At 41.5% G+C, this 22,191-nt stretch overlaps 1 protein-coding gene and 1 pseudogene across 1 annotated transcript; both read right to left on the bottom strand.

Moving 5' to 3' along the window:
* Positions 1–159: 159 nt before the first annotated feature.
* LOC120063438 lies at positions 160–20,723 on the bottom strand (annotated as a pseudogene).
* On the bottom strand, positions 5,197–6,839 carry LOC120063397 (stathmin-like). Its single transcript, XM_039013762.1, has one exon. It carries the CDS (start codon positions 6,692–6,694, stop codon positions 6,251–6,253), a length of 444 nt encoding a protein of 147 aa, XP_038869690.1. The 5' UTR covers positions 6,695–6,839; the 3' UTR covers positions 5,197–6,250.
* Positions 20,724–22,191: the final 1,468 nt, after the last annotated feature.

The following is a 22,191-nucleotide window of genomic DNA, read 5'->3' on the forward strand; positions in this document are numbered from 1 at the left end:
AATCCCATTATAAATGGAACGTTCAATAGCATTTAATCACTGACAATCAGAGGGGTTAATGTGCATTGGAATTGTTGCATAAGTGACACAGGCCAAGTCCTTACACACACCCAGCCACCCTTGGCTTTCACACCACTTAAAGTCCAATAAACTACAGTGCACCACAAACTTTGTTTTAATGAAAAATGTAATTGAAAAAAACAAATAGCAAATTAGCAGCTTCCATTCATGCAATGACAACATATCAACCCCTTAGGGATTACATTTATGAAGTCTCACAATCTGCAGGTGAAACAAGTCTTGACATATTAAAGCAAAGTACATGTTAATATTTGATTGATTTGTCATTGACCTTTAGTCAAATTCAGTTTAAAACAGCATGAGGAAGATTTATTGGGCTAGAATTATACATTAACAATTTACCAACATGGTCAAGAATATGGATACTATCACAATAATGGTTTAAAAAGGAAAATACTAGTAGCTAAATGTAAATAAAATGGTCAGTCATTTGAAGCCATTCACATAACATGGATGTCAATTGTAGATTCTACAATTACATGTCAACCAATATGTTTTGGTGTAAGTATGCACAATTTGTGTATAATTTAGTACTACTAAAGAGAGTCTGTGTATCCACCTGTTTGTGGGATTGTGTTCGTGTGTGACATTTCTTACAAAGACAATTACACGTTAATGTTTCAAATCTACACTAGAACCAAACAGAGCTACCAGCTGGTTCTCATATTGGGAAATGTTCCTCTTCATGATCTCCTTACAGGAACCCAGCAAACGCTCAAATGCCTGAATGTCTATTACTGCAAAAGAGAGGTGAGGGAGAGAAAGAGGGGGTGTCAAGTCAAATTCTTTAAAAGGCTACTGATCTACTGGGTCTGTATTTATAGTGTCCTTGTGTAAAAGACTAAACTGACCCTAGATCAGCACTCCTGAGACTACTCTGAGGCGCTATGGGCCCGATTCAGACTTCGGAAATGTATTCCTTTCCTATGCACGTCTCAGTAGTTGGTATTCAGATGCATAGCTGCCTAATGCTTTGCAGGCATGGTTCCCTTCACGTGCGCTGAATAGATTTAATTAAACCGCTGGGTTTTCAGTACGTTTAATTCAAATTTTCTCAACAGACTCATTAGAATATATGGAGAGAACAGTTCAGAATGTAAATACACGCATATTTGTCTACTTTTCAGCACCAATTGATACATTTAAAAATACTCTGATCTTGTATATTATTTAAGGTTAGGAAAGTATTTATGAATTATAAAAAATAAAAAAATATTTTAGAGAGCCTTTTCACAAAATATATTGGTTTATCAAAAATACAGTGGTTTGATTCAACCTGGAAGTTGCCATATTCAAATTGTTCAATCCATGAAACATCGGAAGGTAAGAAAAATGTACAATAGGGGTTGACCTGAACTTGACCTATAAATCTACCCTAATAATCCTCACTTATGGAACTGTGATGACAACGGTCCAGTGGTTGTGAACTGTGCGCCATCCGCCAAGGCTCCAGGTTCAAACGGCTAAGTATGGTCTGCATTTTACAATGATTCAAATAGGTTACATGTTCCAAATTAATGCAAAGCTTGTAATACGTTAGCCTAATATGATCCACTATTGGTAGCAATCCTCAGGAACAACCACACAAACGTGACAGAGGAAAGAAAGGTAAACTAACGATGTAATGGAATGTTGAAAACGAAGTAACATTAAAGTGACAGTTATAAATGTATGTTGAAAAACTGACCGTGGCTACCGATAGTGGCTAATATTTAAAGGTCATGAACAGTCAAAATCATGTTTTTCATGCAAATGGATGATATTTAGATGAAACCATATGAAAGTATGAAAAATGATTGTTGCTTCTACATGGATAAAGTTTGATCATAAAGTTACTGTTCCCCCATGTCAAAAGGTTGGATTCAGGAGGCGGGATTATTTTTAATACACCAATGGTAACATGATATTCTCCGCCTTGTAACCAACATCAGAGAAGGCATGTTTGCGGAGGGGCGGGCGTGGTTTATATAGCTAGATAGCTACTCTACAGTGGCCAAAATTTGGCTGTATGGTATCAGCATATATAATAAAAAATTCATCTATGGCAAAGAAACACTATACAGTTGAAGTCGGAAGTCTACGTACACTTTAGCCAAATACATTTAAACTCAAATCCTGACATTTAATCCTAGTAAAAATTCCCTGTTTTAGGTCAGTTAGGATCACCACTTTATTTTAAGAATGTGAAATGTCAGAATAATAGTAGAGTGTATATACACTCTACTGTATATACAAGTGTATATACACTCCGACTGTATATACAACATTTTGTGGATACCCTTTTTAAATTAGTGGATTAGCCCATTTCAGCCACACCTGTTGCTGATAGGTGTATAAAATCGAGCCCACCGCCATGCAATCTCCATAGACAAACATTGGCAGTAGAATGGCCTTACTGAAGAGCTCAGTGACTTTCAACATGGCACCATCATAGGGTGCCACCTTTCCAACAAGTCAGTTCGTCAAATTTATGCCCTGCCAGAGCTGACCCGGTCAACTGTAAGTGCTATTATTGTGAAGTGGAAACGTCTAGGAGCAACAACGGTTCAGCCGCGAAGTGGTAGGCCACACAAGCTCACAGAACGGGACCACCGAGTGCTGAAGCGCGTAAAAATCGTCTGTCCTCGGTTGCAACTCACTCCTGAGTTCCAAACTGCCTCTGGAAGCAACGTCAGCTGAACTGTTCGTCGGGAGCGTCATGAAATGGGTTTCCATGGCCGAGCAGCCGCACACAAGCCGAAGATCACCATGCGCAATGCCAAGCGTCGGCTGGAGTGGTGTAAAGCTCGCCGCCATTGGACTCCATAGTGGAAACGCGTTCTCTGGAGTGACGAATCCCGCTTCACCATCTGGCAATGCTCTGGACGAATCTGGGTTCTGCGGATGCCAGGAGAACGCTACCTGCCCAAATGCATAGTGCAAACTGTAGTGTTTGGTGGAGGAGGAATAATGGTCTGGGGCTGTTTTTCTTGATTCGGCCTAGGCCCCTTAGTCCCAGTGAAGGGAAATCTTAACGTTACAGCATACAATGACATTCTAGACGATTCTGTGCTTCCAACTTTGTCACAACAGTTTGGGAAGACCCTTTCCTGTTTCAGCATGACAATGCCCCCGTGCACAAAGTGAGGTCCATACAGAAATGGTTTGTCGAGATTGGTGTGGAAAAACTTGACTTGACTGGCCTGACCTCAACCCCATCGAACACCTTTGGGATGAATTGGAACACCGACTGTGAGCCAGGCCTAATCGCCCAACATCAGTGCCCGACCTCACTTATGCTCTTGTGGCTGAATTGAAGCAAGTCCCACAGCAATGTTCCAACATCTAGTGGAAAGCCTTCCCAGAAGAGTAGAGTCTGTTATAGCAGGAAAGGGAGGGACCAACTCCATATTAATGCCCGTGATTTTGGAATGAGATGTTCGATGAGCAGGTGTCCACATACTTTTGGTCATGTAGTGTACTTATTTGTCTCCCCTTTAATCTGTGTCTGGTGTTAGCTAGTTACTGGCTAGCTAGGTCTTCAGAATATTCTAAAATCCGCATAATAACAAAGGCGCATTTTCCCACCAGAGATGTTTCCATAAAATGGACTTGTTGCAGATAAAAGGCTGTGCGAGCGCGATGATGTAGTGCAGATAAACATACATTTTGTGGTTAAATTCCCATGTACGGAATAAAAAATACAAGTTAAATAGGTTTCCATCGCATTTTAAACTCTACTGAGTTATATAGTGAATGTGCCCACTCTTATATTATTGGCAAGTGCGCTATCTGGGCGCTGTTGGCTAGAGCGCACCAGTCGTTTACATGATGAGATTATATGGACAAAAGCAAGATTATTTTTACTTGTCAAACTGCAGCCAAGCATCGATTATCATGTCACCAGAATAAGACCCTGGATATTTATTGGAAAGGAGCATCAAGCTCATCACCTTGCACTTTCATCACCCTGTGAAGTTCTTTATAATTTATTTCATCTGTAGCCTAATAAACTGCATGCTTTCCCGAGTCGTAGTGCGAGGACCACAGAACATGTCATCGCGTGACTCCAAATTTACTTCGATTTGATGGTTATTATATCAATATTTACGCATAAAAGCGTTTCCACCGACATTTCTCGAATAATTAATTTTACCGACACAAAAATCTCTCGCCTTGTCTAGTGTATTTTGTTTTGTTGACATTTAGAACGTTTACCAAATAGAAAAATGTTTCCGTCAGGCAGGTAATACATTTTTTTATCCGTTATTTACTTTACTCGCATGAAAAGGTTCGATGGAAACCAGGTTATTGCTTTGTGTATCACCAAATTAGCTTGAGAGGATTATACTGCAACACCGCTCACTGTATCCAAATTTCTTGGCATAGGCGTTTCAAACAGCTGTCAGTCAAGGCGAGCTCATGACAATAAACTCCCTTCCCACTCAGCCTGTCTTTTCAAACTTCCTGGTAGTTTTCGCATTTCCATTACCCCAAAATATTATGGATGATATTTTAGTCACTCAAAATGCTATTTTAAATGGGAATGACTTTAACACGATACAAATCGTACAAAATACAGTTACAATTAAAATACAATTCAAATATTCTAGAAATCATAAATCAACTCGGTAGGTTTGGCGCTATACTATAATTTGCATATGGCTACAGAAGCCTATAGCTTGGGTCTCCACATTTCATATCTGCAAGTTATAAGGCCAACATTTCATAAACTCTACTGTGGAAAAGGTGATATGTTGATATGCTTCAGTTTGCTGCCATGTGACTGGTTTCACATTTGTCTCCAGTGATCATAAGGTGACATAGATAAAAAAAAAACATTTGTCATTTATATTTACGACCCCCTTATCCAAACGGCGTTCTAATTTACCTAGTTATTATCAATAGCTCTTATCAATTTGTAAATTAGAGTGCATGGAGAATGGCAGCGGTTGAAAAAGTACTCAATTGTCATACTTGAGTAAAAGTAAAGATACCTTATATTTTTTATTGACGGATAGCCAGGGACACACAACAAATTGCGTTCCAAACACTTAAAAGACACACCCTATCCCCTCAGCCCTCAAATTAAGTGAACACTTCTGATGACGTTTGACCGAGTATACACTTGCAGGGCAAGGGGCGAGGGAGGCAGGAATGATTTTATTTTTTTATATCTTTTTTTGGCGTTTAACAATTGTATTTTTTAGTACATCAGTTAAGTCAACTAGTAACATCTATTAAGAATCCAAAGTGTATTCCTCTTTTGCATTCCATGTGTGGACCCACTTCCAGTAACATCCTAGATGATTCAAAAGTCTGGCAAAGTTACTTAATTGCCCTACAACAGCACTAAGTCATGTGCTTTGAAACAAAACTCCACTTTACAAACGCATAAAATCTGCAGTGGCACAAAGATTAGATTTAGGGTGTGTCTGAAATGGCACCCTATTCCTTATAGTGTACTACTTTTGGGTAGTGTAATAGGATCAGGATGCCATATCAGCCCTAGTTCTTTAAAGAACAAGACTAGCAGATCTCTGAACAGCAAAAGCTGCAATACAACACCTGATGCTGTGAAAAAAGGTGAAATCAATCAATATGTTAACAAACAGTGATCAATAAGTGCTATGAACAGTCAGGTGTGAGATACACGGGGACACTGTTCCAAAGCTGCACTATGGAATAGAGAGATCATGTCAAGGGCCTATGCACAGCACATGCTTCCTTAAAGGACAACTACGTACACTGCTATTTTTCATTAGGTCAGAAGCTGCAATGACAAAAGCTACATATCCAAAGAAATGGGCTATGTATGAAACAGTTACTTGAGGTCAAATTCTTGCTTCCTCAGTCCTTTTTTCGTTAATCTCTCAAAGCTTCATTGGTGGTATAAGGACATTACCTTGGATCCTATCCTCCAATGCCATTTGAAAGGAATTGAGGATTTGAAGGCTAGTAACATCTAGACAGCCGTGGAATAGAAGCAACAAGGAGACAAATATCCACATGTAAAACTATAGCAAGTACACTTATAGTAGAGAAGCTAAATTCACAAACTGGGAGAACTTATTTTTCTTCATAAAGTGGGTGGCAGTGAACAAAAATACTGGCCATCAACTAAATATAAATCAATCTTTGGATACGTAAAAAACCCTATAGTATACAATTCCCCTATAGACTGATCTGTTCAGTTTTCTGATGTCTCGGCACCGCCCTCTTTGGTTTCCTTCTTAGCACGCACCTCTTCCAGTTTTTTGTCCTTCTCACTCATGGCTGCCTGAAGGGCCTCCTTGTTTTCTTTGTTAGCCTCCATCTTCTGGTTAAGCTTCTCCTCTGCTATCTTGCTGAAGTTGTTCTCCTCCATGGCTTTCCTTTGCACCTCCTTCTCATGCATCCGCTTGTCAGCGAGGTGTTTCAGAACCTCCGCTTCATGGGACTTCCTCCTCTCCTCTCCTCTGCAGCCTCTAGTTTCCTCAATCTCCTCCAGGGACAGGTCCTTCTTCTTGGGGGGAAAAAGGGGGAACTCTCCCTTGGCGTCTGGAGCTGGAGCTCCTAGGATCACCTCGAACGCCTGGCCAGACGCACGTTTGTCAATCTCCTTAACCAGAATATCTCCGCAGGAAGAGGCCATTTCAGCAGTGGACAGAGTCAATGTACCTTTACAAACAGTGAAACAAATTTCTCCTCAGCAGCCAGACTTTAGCCGCGAATTTTCTGCTCGAGCATGGCCAGTTCGCGCATAAAAAGCCCCAAATGTGGCAGGAATGATTTTTAATGGTCCATCCTTCGCCGGAATTTCGTCACTCGTTCATCCCGCGATGATTGTGTTTTCAACTTGTGGGTGCTTTATATGCGCTACAGTCAATTATGATTGCATGTCTACTTATATTAAATATAGAATTATTAATATATGCCTACTGTATGATAGCTAGCAAATTAATTAGCTAACTAACGTTAGCCTGCCTAGCTGGAACTTCTGAAGGACATTTTTTTTTTTCTTCTACAATTTCCAAAAGATACCCAAACAAAAATATATTTACTTTTTACGAGACCTGTTTGTGCTGTCATGTGCATTAGTAGCACAATGTATAACTTATTTGCATTCGTTTTTACTTACACTTGTATGTTGACTTCTCCATTGATGTTGTTTTGAAGTTTTCGTTGACTTTTCTTAGCGGATGTACAATTATGGGGATTATACAGTCGCAAAACCGACTAAAAACGAGGGCTGAGGGCCTTACATTGCAAACTTCCCTTGCTTGGTTTATCATTTGGACCACCCTCCAAGATGGTGACGGGGATTCCCCCAAGGGCATAAAATAAGTAGATTGCTCAACTTTATTCATCGTTTCATTGCACATAAAGGTGGTGGAATTATGAGGGAATTAAATCAAGGTCAGAATACGGCCTATCTGTAGACACACCTCCGTCACACCTTCATTTCTTAGATCTCCACCCAAAACGGAATAGCGGGTGAATAGCATGCTATTCTCATGCTTAAATTCGAGGTCAGAATACGCGTAGAGAGACAGGTGCATAGAAAGGAAATTACGTTTCATTTACGCATGAATACAGTCCATGATCTATTCATTTTTAACTGCTTTAGACAGACAGAGAGAATGACCATGAATATCAATTTTCACGACTGAAGAGTAATGGTTTGTATGTGTGTACATACAACGTACCCAAGCACTTGGTAACTCCCACGGCGTAGACGGATGCTGCACGTGATTTGTTGGTGACCAGAGCCAGCTCTCCAAAGTATTGGCTCCTAGAGCAGCGTGCAATCTCCACCTCTGCATTACCCTGCTGTCCTGCCTTAGTCTAGGTAGGGAGACGTAGACATGATGATGATACTGCTGTACTGATGTAACCGATTCCATAACTCTTAACAATTACAGTTATCCGTTCCTTATCTACCACCCAACCTGATACATTCATTTTACTAGCTGCAAAAGCACAAGCTGCAAAGGCAGGAAAGCCAGCCGTACCACATTCCAAAGAAGCTATACATACAATACATACAGTGCCTTGCAGCAGGTACCCACAGCAAACTCATTATTTATACAGTAGATCTAACACACCTCCTAGGGAAGGCGAAAAACATGTACACCTACTTTGCTTATTATCATGATCTTCACCTCCCCAGACTCCACAATGTAGAAGCAATCTGCCTTATCCCCCTAAGAGTGCAGAAATGCAGTGGAATCGGCAGTGATACAGTACGAAGTAAAGGAGAATTGTTAGCAAATATAAAAAATGTACAGCAAAAGTCGACAATACCTGTGTTATGATGCACTCCCCATCTCTGAACACTCTCATTCCCACGACATCAACAATCTTCATCCTCTCAGAGAGCTGAGAAAGAGCAAGACGAGGACAGACGATGGTGTGATAAAAGTATAAACCCACAAGCCAATGATCTTTACATGCATTCTGAGAGGAAAGATTGTTTACAATGGATTCTGTGTGTGCAATGTGATTCATTCGCTTATGGTGTCCTTTGAAACAAACTGCACAGTACACTTTTATTGTGAAGCACTTTAAGATGTTGTGGTCAAATGAAACAGACCTCGAGAGACTTTAGAAGGGGTACACACTCAATGAAGGCTTCGTACATCTTCCTCTTCTTGGCATTGTTTTTCACTATGAGTCTATGAAATGTGGCCCGATCCTAAAACGTACACATACCGGTTACTCATCTCTCACTGAAAAAAAACCCACGTATAAAGTAGGATTGTTCGGTCTCCTACTGTGACTCACCAGTCCCCACAGTGCCCCCTCCTGGTTGGCCATGATGGTGGCAGCACGTGGGGTGTTGTACATGAGCGCCAGCTCCCCAAAACTGCCCTTGTTGTCATACTTCCCCACACATTTCCCAACTCCGTCAATCGGCACAATAATATCATACACGCCCCTACAACACACAGAGGTACACAAGACATCAGAGCAATCAGAGGACATCACATTCACATTAGTGGTGGTCAGTGCTGTTTAAGATTAGGGAGGACGTATTTATTTTATGAGCATGGCCTTATTTCTATTACAGCATTGGATGACTGTCATTCATATTCCATTCACACAGCTCAATGTAAAATCGATGGGTTTCTGCTACTACACGATACTCGTATTTGTCATATACCCATCACGAGGTTGCTAAAACCTAGCCTACAAATGAAAGTTTATAACATAGTTGTACAGGTCAAGAGACAAATTGTAGTAATCAAGGTGACAGACAGTGACACATTCAATACTGCCTTGCATACTCTTGCCTGTATTTAGCTGATGATCTGGGGTGTAAGCATTAGTCCAAAATGAGAGTTTCTATTGTACAAATTCAGGTAGGTCCCTCCCCACTTCGTTCTCTTTGCTTCTGTTTAAGAAACATTTTGCAACAAAATCGGCACAATAAATACACCCCTGATCAGCCGCACACTCAGTTAACTATCATAGCAGCCACATACAAACAGCATGATCACTTTGCTCGTTAATTCCTTCGTGCATCTATGGGCTCTCCTATCACCTTTTCCCTACGCTTTTTGATTTCAGTGCACAACACAACAGCTGTCTATAACCAGCCGCAAAAACCTGTCGAAGCCAAACTTTCATACCATAACCACTAACCGCTACACAGCCTACATTGTTGTCACCATATTAACGTTATAGTCGACAAACTAGAGCTACTGCGTTTGTAAACCCACAAGCCAATTAATGCATACAATCACGCAGTACAGTGTACAGCAAGCAGTTTAGCAGTTACACAGGCAGTGGCAATACATTTCTAAAACCGAAAGCTTATTTTGTCTTGAAAGAGTTGCAATGTTGGATAGCCTTAGTCAGCTAGCTAACACAAATAGCGGTCATCTCTGTTTGAGTCAGGTTGTGAGTAGGCTAAATTAGCTGCATTAGCTAAGTAAGTAAAAGGTAAACTAAGAAGAAAAACATTACAACGAAATATAGCTAGCTCTCTCTCTGCTGCTTCTTCTTAATTGTTGAAGAAATTCATTTGTCAAAACTGTTCAACTATTGTCTTTCTCTCTCTTTGAGTCAACTACTCACCACACTTCATGCACTGCAGTGCTAGCTAGCTGGAGCTTATGCTTTCAGTACTAGATTCATTCTCTGATCCTCTGATTGGATGGAGTCAATGTACCCAGAGGAGGACAGAAAATAGCTTACATGGCGCTACCCTAGAGGGTGCTTTTGAGGCTACTGTAGACCTTCATTGCCAAACAGTGTTTTAATCAGTTATTTGGTGACGTGAATAAAACACACACACACACACACACACACCTCTCTATGACATAGAAGTTGTCTCCGTCGTCCCCCTGGTCTATGATGTGCTCCTGTGGTTTGACCAATACCTCAAACATGCCATCCAGCACCTCTGAGAACTGCTCCTGAAAGAGAGAAACAACACTCATACATTTGAAGATGTATGTTGTGTGTGTGTGTGTGTGTGTGTGTGTGTGTGTGTGTGTGTGTGTGTGTGTGTGTATGTGCATTCTAAACTGGGACACCCAGTAACAAGCATCACACAAATATACTGAACAAAAACAATTTCAACGATTCTACTGAGTTACAGTTCATATAAGGAAATCAGTCAATTGAGATGAATTCATTTGGCCTTAATCTATTGATTTCACATGACTGAGCAGGAGCGCAGCCATGGGTGGGCCTGGGTGGGCATAGGCTCACCCACTGGGGAGCAAGGCCCAACAAATCAGAATTAGTTTTTCTCCACAAAAAGGCTTTATTACAGACAGAAATATTCCTCAGTTTCATCAGCTGTCTTGGTGGCTAGTCTCAGACGATCCCGCAGGTGAAGAAGCCGGATGTGGAGGTCCTGGGCTGGTTAAATGTGGTCAGCGGTTGTGAGGCCTGTTGGACGTACTGCCAAATTCTCTAAAACGACGTTGGAAGTGGCTTATGGTAGAGAAATTAACATTAAATTCTCTGGCAACAGCTCTGGTGAACATTCCTGCTGTCAGCATGCCAATTGCATGCTCCCCTCAAATCTTGAGATATCTGGAATTGTGTTGTGGGACAAAACTGCACATTTTAGAGTGGCTTTTTATTGTCCCCAGCACCCAGAGCGCCAAGTCTAGGTCCAAGAGGCTTCTAAACAGCTTCTACCCCCAAGCCATAAGACTCCTGAACATCTAATCAAATGGCTACCCAGACTATTTGCATTGCCTCCTGCCCCCTCTTCTACGCTGCTGCTACTCTCTTTTATTATCTATGCATAGTCATTTTAATAACTCTACCTACATGTATATATTACCTCAATTACCTCGACACCGGTGCCCCTGCACATTGACTCTGTACTGATACCCCCTGTATATAGCCCCACTATTGTTATTTACTGCTGCTCTTTAATTATTTGCTGTTCTTATCTCTTAAAACTGCATTGTTTGTTAGGCGCTTGTAAGTAAGCATTTCACTGTAAGGTCTACACCTGTTGTATTCGGAGCGTGTGACAAATGCAATTTGATTTGAAGGTGCACCTGTGTAATGATCATGCTGTTTAATCAGCTTCTTAATATGCCACACCTGTCAGGTGGATGGATTATTTTAGCAAAGGAGAATTGCTCACTAACAGGGATGTAAACAAATGTGTGCATAGAATTAGAATTTGAGAGAAATAAGCTTTTTTGTGCGTATGGAAAATGTTTGGGATCTTTTATTTCAGCTCATGAAACATGGGACCAACACTTTACATGTTGCATTTATATCTTTGTTCAGTATAAATCAATACAAACTCCAATGTGTTAGGATGACTATTAAGACAGTGTTTGTTTCGTTCATAACCAAACACAAGATAAAATAACTCTAACAGGAAGACTAACTGTATTTCCTCTTAACTTAGAAGTAACTCTCAATACCTGAAGACAGAGGCTTGAATACAATACTTTACCTGGTCAAGGGTTTTAAACAGTAATATATCTCGGCAGGCGTCCTGGAGTCTGCGACGCTGCTCATCTGATTTGGGGTGTACCACCCTTGGCTCAAAGTCATCATCCTCATCATCGTCTGGGTTGTAGGCCTCCGCACACACTGTGGGGGGGGGGGGGGGGGGGGGGAGAAACACAGTGACACACTGGGGACAAACAAATACTCCCAAAGGGAATGTTGTGACTGTAACACACAAGTGAGAGACAGAAATAAGATTCTTCATACACTGCATATAATGGATGCAAAACCCAATGATGAGGCTCACCAGATACTCTGCGACTGTATTTATTTGGGGTGGGAGGTGGCACTAGAGAAAGAGAGAGATGTTTCAGTGCTGGAAATGAAGTTGGTTCCACTGAACATCAATATTAGTTGTTCTTATGAATCATTTGACACACTTTAGCTTACACCCAATAATTATTTACCCCTTTTTCGTGATTTCCAATTGGTAGTTAGTCTTGTTCCATCGCTGCAACTATCTTACGGACTCGGGAGAGGCGAAGGTCAAGAGCCATGCGTTCTCCGAAACACGACCCTGTCAAGCCACACTGCTTCTTGACACACTACTCGCTTAACCCGGAAGCCAGCCACACCAATGTGTCAGAGGAAACACAATACAGCTGGCGACCGAAGTCAGCTTGCAGGCGCCCAGCCCACCACAAGGAGTCACTAGAGCGTGATGAGACAAGGAAATGCCGGCCAAACCCTCCCCTAACCCGGACGACACTGGGCCAATTGTGCGGTGCCTCCTGGGTCTCCCGCGACACAGCCTGGGATCAAACCCAGGTCTGTAGTAACGCCTCAAGCACTGCGATGCAGTGCCTTAGACAGCTGCGCCACTCGGGAGGCCGAGCTTACACCCAATTCTGTCTAAATATACTTACATAGATACATCCAACAGTAAATGAGTAGGGTAGGGGATGGTACTACTACCATGCCAGATACATTCTCTTATTTTCTCCTTTAACCATTTTTGTCAGAGTACAGCAGCTGATTTATCAAAAGTGATTGAGACACCCTCAAACAAACGTTCATTATCTCATGTTGCTTTAAATAGGCTACTGAATAATGAAATAAATCAGGACAAATAGCTATTCAGTAGCATCATATCATCTGATAACCTCTGGCAATGGAAGAGAAAATCATATGACTACAGGGGCCCTCACGTTACAATGAGAACCCATTCAACTGGCGTGCAGATGACTTAAAAAGGACTTCATAGTATTATCGAATAGAGACTAATATCATGAGATAATGATTCATTATGCATTTGGTGCGCTTATTTATGTAGCCTATTATGTGTGCAAGTGGGAGCGAGTAAAAAGTTATAATAATTAAGTAAAAAGGTTATAACAGAAATAAAGAACATGGGAAATTATTTAAATATATTTAATAATCAAATCATGAAGATTATTGTAAAATAGAGATGCAAAATGCCACTCACTATAGTCATCAGAGTCCTCATCTTCATCGGATTCAAACGAATTACTATCAAAAGCCACCCCCTTTCGAGCAGAATTGACCGGGCTGTCTTTAGCATGTTTGTCGTGGTTTCGGCTCTCCTGAAGACGCGTGAAATATTGGATTGCCAATTCAACCAAATCTGTCGGTCTGCGCCGTAGTACCTCCACAGTGTATCCTTGCAGCATGTCCTTCAAACCAACAGGTATCTCGATGCTCATCATAGAACTATGGTAGCCTATAATGATCTTTGACAAGTTAAAAATACACATTTGAGTAAAACAATCTGTCTAATCCATAACAATGGGCCTAAAAAAAAGTATCACATAACTATAAATACATTTACTAAAAACTACCAATGACAGCTATCAAAATACATTTACTAAAAACTACCAATGACAGCTATCAAAACAGATAAATTGTAACCAATTTACCGACCTCCTTGCAATGTAGCCTTTCGAATATTAGTTATGGTCTGACATTATGCATACTTTGCTAAATGCGCACAGCGCGGTTCTGCCCATTTTAATCCACTCCCAGTCCGCGTCTACTGGTTGATTGACGGGTCTACGGGTTTCTGCATTTAGACTAGAAGCAGCGTATCGGAAAGTATTGACCGGGCGTACTAGGCTATGTCACAACTTTTCAGATCAAATGTAATTCATGCCTGTCTAGGCCTATTGTGTATCAGACCTTGACGGAGGTGCTCAGTAAATATATAGTTATACACGTGTAATAAGATGTTCTAATTGGAAATTAGAAGTAGATCATGATTTCATTGTATTTATTTACATACATAATGACACATACAAACATGAGACAATGGCCCAATGAGGGTTCTCCATGTTGTGGCATAAGTTACATCTGCAACAACCTTGGAGAAAAGTATTATTCATTCATTCATTCATAAATCTACTATCAATTTCCAACGCAATGATTTGGTTACTGGATCAGTTTGGAATGAGACTATTCGGGGATGTTTTAATGTACTGGTATGTTTTAAAAGCACTATGTTTTCTGTTTAAACACACACGCAGAGACACACACACAGACACACGCACACACACGGCATACTAACACACATTATACGCACCCTGTGAAAATGTACCTATTCCCTGATATGCAGACTCACTCTGAGTAAGTAAAGGCACATGTTCAATTCACAAATGTTCTAATTAAAAACACAAAAAAACTAAACAAAATGCAAGCAAAACACCAAGGAGTGAGAACAATGTGTGCGTTCCCCCCCTCTGTCCACCTCTACAATGTGTGCATCTTTCTCAGTCTGTATGCCAGTCAGACTTTCAATGTGTATCTCTGCGTAAGTGTATGTATGCGAGTACTGTCGGTCTCCACTGTGTTAGTGAGTTCTGTCTCTGACGTCTACGCCTGGGCCGTGGACAGGGATCACAGACCGGGTGCTGCCCAGTTCAGGAACTTCATGGCCATTTCAAACCCAAGGAAACAAGCCTAAGGGGAGAATAGATCAATGTGGTCACCATTAACTGACTTCATGAAAAGTGTAACATTTCTACAGGCAAGGGGTGATTGTATTATGACTGTAGAATGCAGGTGATTTAAACGTTTTGTGCACTAACCCATACTGTTTATTCTGCGTATGATATGCTGTAATTAAGTGGTAATAGGAGATCAGTGAGTAGGGTGGACGTAGCATGTGTGAGTACCATCTCTGACTGGCCAGTGAGTGTGATGAGAGTTAAACAGACTGTATGTGCTGTATGTGAGTAGAGTGTGTGTACTCACTGCATTGGCGGGGAAAGCTCTGAGCATGACAGCAGTGAAGCCTTTGTACAGAGAGGCCACGCCCTCCTCCCTCAGCAGCTCTCGTAGAACGTCCCGGAAACCATTAGGGTACTTCCCTTCAGGGGCTGGGAGGAGAGAGAGAGGGCTCCAGTCATCCTACTGTTTTACACAGTACACTTAAGGCGTCCGCATGCTTCCCAACCCGAAACAGTTCTGAAGAGTTTGTGCATATACAGAATTATGACGACATTTTTGTTCGTTTTGAACTTCGGTGAGTTTTTTTTGGGGCTGTCCGGTCACAATTTCTTTTCTGGAGGCAAGCCGAAGTTCGGAGCCCGAAATCCACACCAGATTTCTTGACTTGACTTAGATTAATTCGGACTATTTTGAGGAAGTGTATACTGTCTACGGCGTTTCAAAATGGACAAACAGTACTATTGCTGCTTTTTTCCCTCGTTTTTCAAGCGAAGGTCTTTTAAAGGAGTATGCGAGCACACTCGTTCGGTCAGGCTAGCTGAGTTTGGGCTAGGCGCCAGCCGAACTGAAAATCGCTGACGCCTTTAGTCACTCTACTACTCTAAACCAAACAGACAGTACGGTTGGTAAGCTATATACTACAGTTAGAAAAAAGACAACACAAGACATCAGGGTTGAGGTTAATTCGATTTCAAGTCAGGAAGTAAATTCAATTTCTAATTCTACTTCCATTTTTCCACAATGATTTCTATGAGGAAAATGTAAAAATGGAATTGTAATTTCAGTTTACTTCCAGAATTGACTGAATTGACCCCAACCTGGTAAGAAATACATATTAAACAGTATTTACACCAAAAATGGGGCTTAGTCAGAAATGCCAAAGACACACCTGTCTGGAAGCGAGACTTGAGTACGTCGGGGGGAATGGCCACGGCCCAGTTAAAGATTCCTGCCATCCCTCCAGCGAATAGAACACTAGGAACACTCAGCTCATTGGGGCTGTGGAACAACCAATCACCAATTAATTACAAACAATACACACATGCCATGACAAAGAAATTACAAGGCACACAAACAATAACACAGATAAACAGCTAATCATACATAGATTCACAAAACAGCTGTAAAATATATTTTGTGGGGACAAAGACACACGTGCTTAGGGTTTCATTGGCATACACACACAGTAAACACACATTCACCTCTTGCCCTCTGGTGTGAGGAGGCGCTTCAACCATTCATAGGTCATGAAATACATCCCACTGGCTGGCACGTCTGAGAAACAAAGTAAGAAACTGTCAGAATTACTGGGAAAAACTCAGTTGTGTCTTAATTACACAATCACTACTGAACACAAGTATCTAGATAGAGTTAAGTATCAGAGACACGGGTATAAGACTTACACTGAGTGTACAAAACATTAGGAACATGACAGACTGACCAGGTGAATCCAGGTGAAAGCTATGATCCCTTACTGATGTCACTTGTTAAATCCACTACAATCAGTGTAGATGAAGGGGAGGAGACAGGTTAAAGAAGGATTTTAAAGCCTTGAGTTCAACTGAGACATGGATTGTGTGTGTGTGCCATTCAGAGGGTAAACGGGCAAGACAAAATATTTAAGTGCCTTTGAACGGGGTATGGTAGTAGGTGCCAGGCACACTGGTTTGAGTGTGTCAAGAACTGCAACGTTGCTGGGTTCACACTCAACAGTTTCCCGTGTGTGTCAAGAATGGTCCACCACCCAAAGGACATCAAGCAAACTTGACACAACTGTGGGAAGCATTGGAGTCCACATGGGCCAGCATCCCCGTGGAACACTTTCGGCATCTTGTAGAGTCCATGCCCCGACTAATTGAGGCTGTTCTGAGGGCAAAAAGGGCGGTGCAACTCAATACTAGGAAAGTGTTCCTAATGTTTGTACACTCAGTGAAAATTCAGTCAGGAAGTACCTCTCATGAGGGTGAGAGCAGTGCCTCTGTAGATTCCCCTGATCCCACTCTCTTTGTACAGCTGCTTCACACAGTCCATGGGCCCAGCATACTTCACCTCCCCTTTGGCCGCCTGGATCTGTACACACATAAAATGTAATGTAACCAACTAGGTTGGAACCCTGGGTCTTCTTCATGCCACAAGACTGTGTTAGCCCAGGGAACGTAAGTCTTCCGGTTTATGGCAAGGCTCCTTATCACGTTAGTGCGGTTCACTGAAACGCATCTCCTTAGACCTCAGCCTGTTATCCAAAACCCAGTTAACCTAATCCTTGTTAACCTACATTCAGTTCAGTCAGTGCGTTGCTCACCTGTAGGAGACATTTGATACGTTCTCCAGGGGCCATGATGGCTGTGGTGAACACGCCTGACAGCATGCCGGCAGCAAACAGCTGTGGATACCTGAGAGGGACAGCGGATGGTAATGCACAAACACACACACATAAGCATACATCCGCCCGCACACAATTTCACCATTTAAAAAAAATGGGGAAGACACTCTACTATGGAACAATCACCTACGTAAGGACATCGTCAGGGGTTTTCTGTTGTAGTTTCTTGCCCAGGCCAAAGCCGAAGAAGCAGACAGCGAACATGGGCGTGACTCCAATGATAGGGGCTGCCATGCCTTTGTACAGGCCTTTGAACCCCTGTTGTAGAGAACATGAGAGAGAAGGAATGAATAAGAGAGCGCAAAGAGTGGTGAACAAACAAATACATTGAATGGAAAACCAAAAAGCCATACACCTACTATTACTCACCTCTTTGGCAAGGGTCTGTTTGAAACAATCAAAGGTGCCTCTATACAGGGGGCTCTCGCCAGGGCCGGGCACAGGCATGGTCTGAATGCGCACCTAAGAGAGAGGAGGATATGGACATACTCACCCTATAGGTCTACACACATGACATTACTTATGTATAGATTAAGAGATCTATATATATATATATATATATATATGTATAGATTAAGAGATCTATATATATAAGTACCAGTCAAAAGTTTGGACACACCTACTCATTCAAGTGTTTTTCTTTATTTTGACTATTTTCTACATTGTAGAATAATAGTGAAGACATCAAAACTATGATATGACACAAAGAATCATATAGTAACCACAAAAGTGTTAAACAAATCAAAATATATTTTAGATTCTTCAAAGTAGCCACCCTTTGCACACTCTTGGCATTCTCTCAACCAGCTTCACCTGGAATGCTTTTCCAACAGTCTTCAAGGAGTTCCCACATATGCTGAGCACTTCACTCTGCGGTCCAATTCATCCCAAACCCTCTCAATTTGGTTGAAGTCGGGTGATTGTGGAGGCCAGGTCATCTGATGCAGCACTCCATCACTCTCCTTCTTGGTCAAATAGCCCTTACACAGCCTGGAAGTGTGTTGGGTCATTGTCCTGTTGAAAAACAACAGTAGTCCCAATAAGCCCAAACCAGATGGGATGGCGTATCGCTGGAGAATGCTGTGGTAGTCATGCTGGTTAAGTGTGCCTTGAATTCTAAATAAATTACAGTGTCACCAGCAAAGCACCCCCACACCATAACACCCCCTCTTCCATGCTTCATGGTGGGAACCACACATGCGGACATCATCCGTTCACCTACTCTGAGTTTCACAAAGACATGGTGGTTGGAACCAAAAATCGCAAATTTGGACTCATCAGACCAAAGGACAGATTTCCACAGGTCTAATGTTCATTGCTTGTGTTTCTTGGCCCAAGCAAGTCTCTTTTTCTTTTTGGTGTCCTTTAGTAGTGGTTTCTTTGCAGCAATTCGATCATGAAGGCCTGATTCACACAGTCTCCTCTGAACAGTTGATGTTGAGATGCGTATGTTACTTGAACTCAGTGAAGCATTTATTGTGTTGCTACAATCTGAGGTGCATTTAACTCGAATGAACGTATCCTCTGCAGCAGAGGTAACTCTGGGTCTTCCTGTCGTGTGGCGGTCCTCATGAGAGCCAGTTTCATCATAGCGCTTGAAATGTTCCGGATTGACTGACCTTCATGTCTTAAAGTAATGATGGACTGTCGTTTCTCTTTGATTATTTGAGCTGTTCTTGGTATTTTACCAAATAGGGCCATCTCCTGTATACCACCTCTAACCTGTCACAACACAACTGATTGGCTCAAATGCATTATGGAAAGAAATTCCACAAATTAACTTTTAACAAGGCACACCTGTTAAATGAAATGCATTCCAGGTGACTACCTCATGAAGCTGGTTAAAAGAATGCCTAGTGTGTGCAAAGCTGTCATCTGTGATCTCCGCATGTGTGGTTCCCACCCTGAAGCACAGAGGAGGTGGTGTGATGGTACAATACGCCATCCCATCTGGTTTGCGGTTAGTGGGACTATCATTTGTTTTCAACAGGACAATGACCCAAAACACACCTCCAGGCTGTGTAAGGGCTATTTGACCAAGGAAAGTGATGGAGTGCTGCATCAGATCACCCGACCTCAACCCTCATGAAGCTGGTTGAGAAAATGCCAAGAGTGTGCAAAGCTGTCATCAAGGCAAAGAGTGGCTACTTTCAAGAATCTAAAATATATTTGAATTTGTTTAGCACTTTTTTGGTTACTACACGATTCCATATGTGTTATTTCATAGTTTTGATGCCTTCACTATAATTCTAAAATGTAGAAAATAGTAAAAATAAAAACCCTGGAATGTTTTGCTTAATTAACCTTTTCAAATTGTACAAACATATATAGGAGTTGGTTTATACATTTAAAATGCATATTAAGCACATACCAAGTACACAGGATAAAAATAATTACCGAAAATAAATAAACCTTTTACAATGTGTATTTCTTACTTCCTATAAGTGGCTCATGTGATAATACATCTGTAATGACAGGCCAGTCACTGTCATAGGGTTAATGTTGTGCGATATGACAGAAATTGACATAGGTCAATGGTCTAATGTTACACTCGACCTCGGTCATTGGGTTAACTGACAGTCCCTTGAAAATGTCAAGAGTTCTATCAAATGTAAAGAGAGCCACGACACTCACATCCAGTAACCAATTATAAATCTGTAAAGATAAATGTTAATTGATTACTTTGCTGAATTCTGCGTGCAGCAAATACCAATTAAAGTTAGGCTCGTGAGGCAAGATATTATTAACAGCTAGCTAAATGAGGAATGAGTTACTTTGAGAAATAAATAATTACTTTTATGGTATCAAGTGGATGTCCAGCGAAGACCAAGCAGACACCCCCAAAGCCCCCAGCAAAGAAGTTCTTCCCTGGACTTATCGCCTGCTGTTTAGACATGGTTTCTGTTCAAGAAAAGACAGCTAACGAGAAAAGAAAAACACAAAATATTGCGTCGTTACGATCCGTAACAAGTTGGGAAAATAACTATCTAGCTAACAGGTTAACCCTGTGTCACCACTATCGGTTCAAATGAAAGGTATATTTCTTGACAGCCACCGTCGTGTCTTCCAATGTGGACCTTTCACCCAGATATATGCCCGGACCGAATTGTCTGTTACACAAATGCTTTGGTTCTTCTTCATTTAGTGTCCGACCTTCTTCTTTGATGAGGTTTAACGGTGGTTGGCATCCAATAAATGTTGCATTACCGCCACCTACTAGACTGGGGTATAACTCCCTTATACTTTGCTTGAAATAAATAAATAAATAAAACAAATACCCTACCATCTAACACTAAACTCACCAAAAATAAATAAATACCATATTCCACTATTTAAATCTATTTAGTCCTACTTCAGGCCAACAGCCTGAATGGATGGGACACCGCCACTTAACACACCCTGTAACTCTTCTGACGTCAAATCTTGCACACCCAAATACCTCTCTGCAGCTGCCACCAAAACCTCTATTTTCCACGACTTACGTTCCATCCCTGCAGTACAGTTGATAACCATTGCTATAAATGCCAAAAATCAAATCTTACTGAAACATATATCACTTGTTGGTTTATCTCTCTGTACTGGTACAAATCTACAACTCACACCACTCCTCTCAGGATCCCTCCCCCTTGACCCATCATCCTCTACTTTCTTCACTGCCCCAGCGTATGACAACATCTGCACTACTCTAACACTGGAAACCTCAACCTGCCTCTCTCACACAGGACATTACTGATCCCCAGCTCCATGGGCACCACTACAATTAACCCATACCACTACTTTCCACAATGTTACACATTCCTTTGTCTCATGCCCTTCTGCACACTTCTCACACTTAGGTATTTGCTATTTTATTAGGATCTCCATTAGCTGTTGCAAAAGCAGCAGCTACTTTTCCTGGGGTCCACACAAAACATGAAACATAATACAGAATGACGTAATACAGATCAATAGACAAGAACAGCTCAAGGACAGAACTACATGCATTTTTTTTAAAGGCACACGTAGCCTACATATCAATGCATACACAAACTATCTAGGTCAAATATGGGAGAGGCGTTGTGCCGCAAGGTGTTGCTTTATCTGTTTTTTGAAACCAGGTTTGCTGTTTATTTGAGCGATATGAGACGAAAGGGAGTTCCGTGTAATTAGGGCTCTATATAATACTGTACGCTTTCTTGAATTTGTTCTGGATTTGGGGACTGTGAAAATACCTCTGGTGGCATGTCTGGTGGGATAATTGTGTGTGTCAGAGCTGTGTGTAAGTTGACTACGCAAACAATTTGTGATTTTGAGCACATTGTTTCTTATTAAAAAAAATAAGTGATGCTGTCAGTGTCTCCTCAAATCCTAGCCAAGAGAGATTGGCATGCATAGTATTTATATCAGCCCTCTGATTACAATTAAGAACAAAATGTGCCGCTCTGTTCTGGGCCAATTGCAGCTTAAGGTCTTTCCTTGCAGCACTGGACCACAAGACTGGACAATAATCAGGATTAGACAAAACTAGAGCCTGCAAAATTTGCTTTTTTGGAGTGTGGTGTCAAAAAAGCAGAGCATCTCTTTATTACTGCCAGACCTCTCCAGTCTGT

This window comes from Salvelinus namaycush, chromosome 2 (genome assembly GCF_016432855.1).
Source record: "Salvelinus namaycush isolate Seneca chromosome 2, SaNama_1.0, whole genome shotgun sequence".
In the NCBI taxonomy this organism is placed as follows: Eukaryota; Metazoa; Chordata; class Actinopteri; order Salmoniformes; family Salmonidae; genus Salvelinus; species Salvelinus namaycush.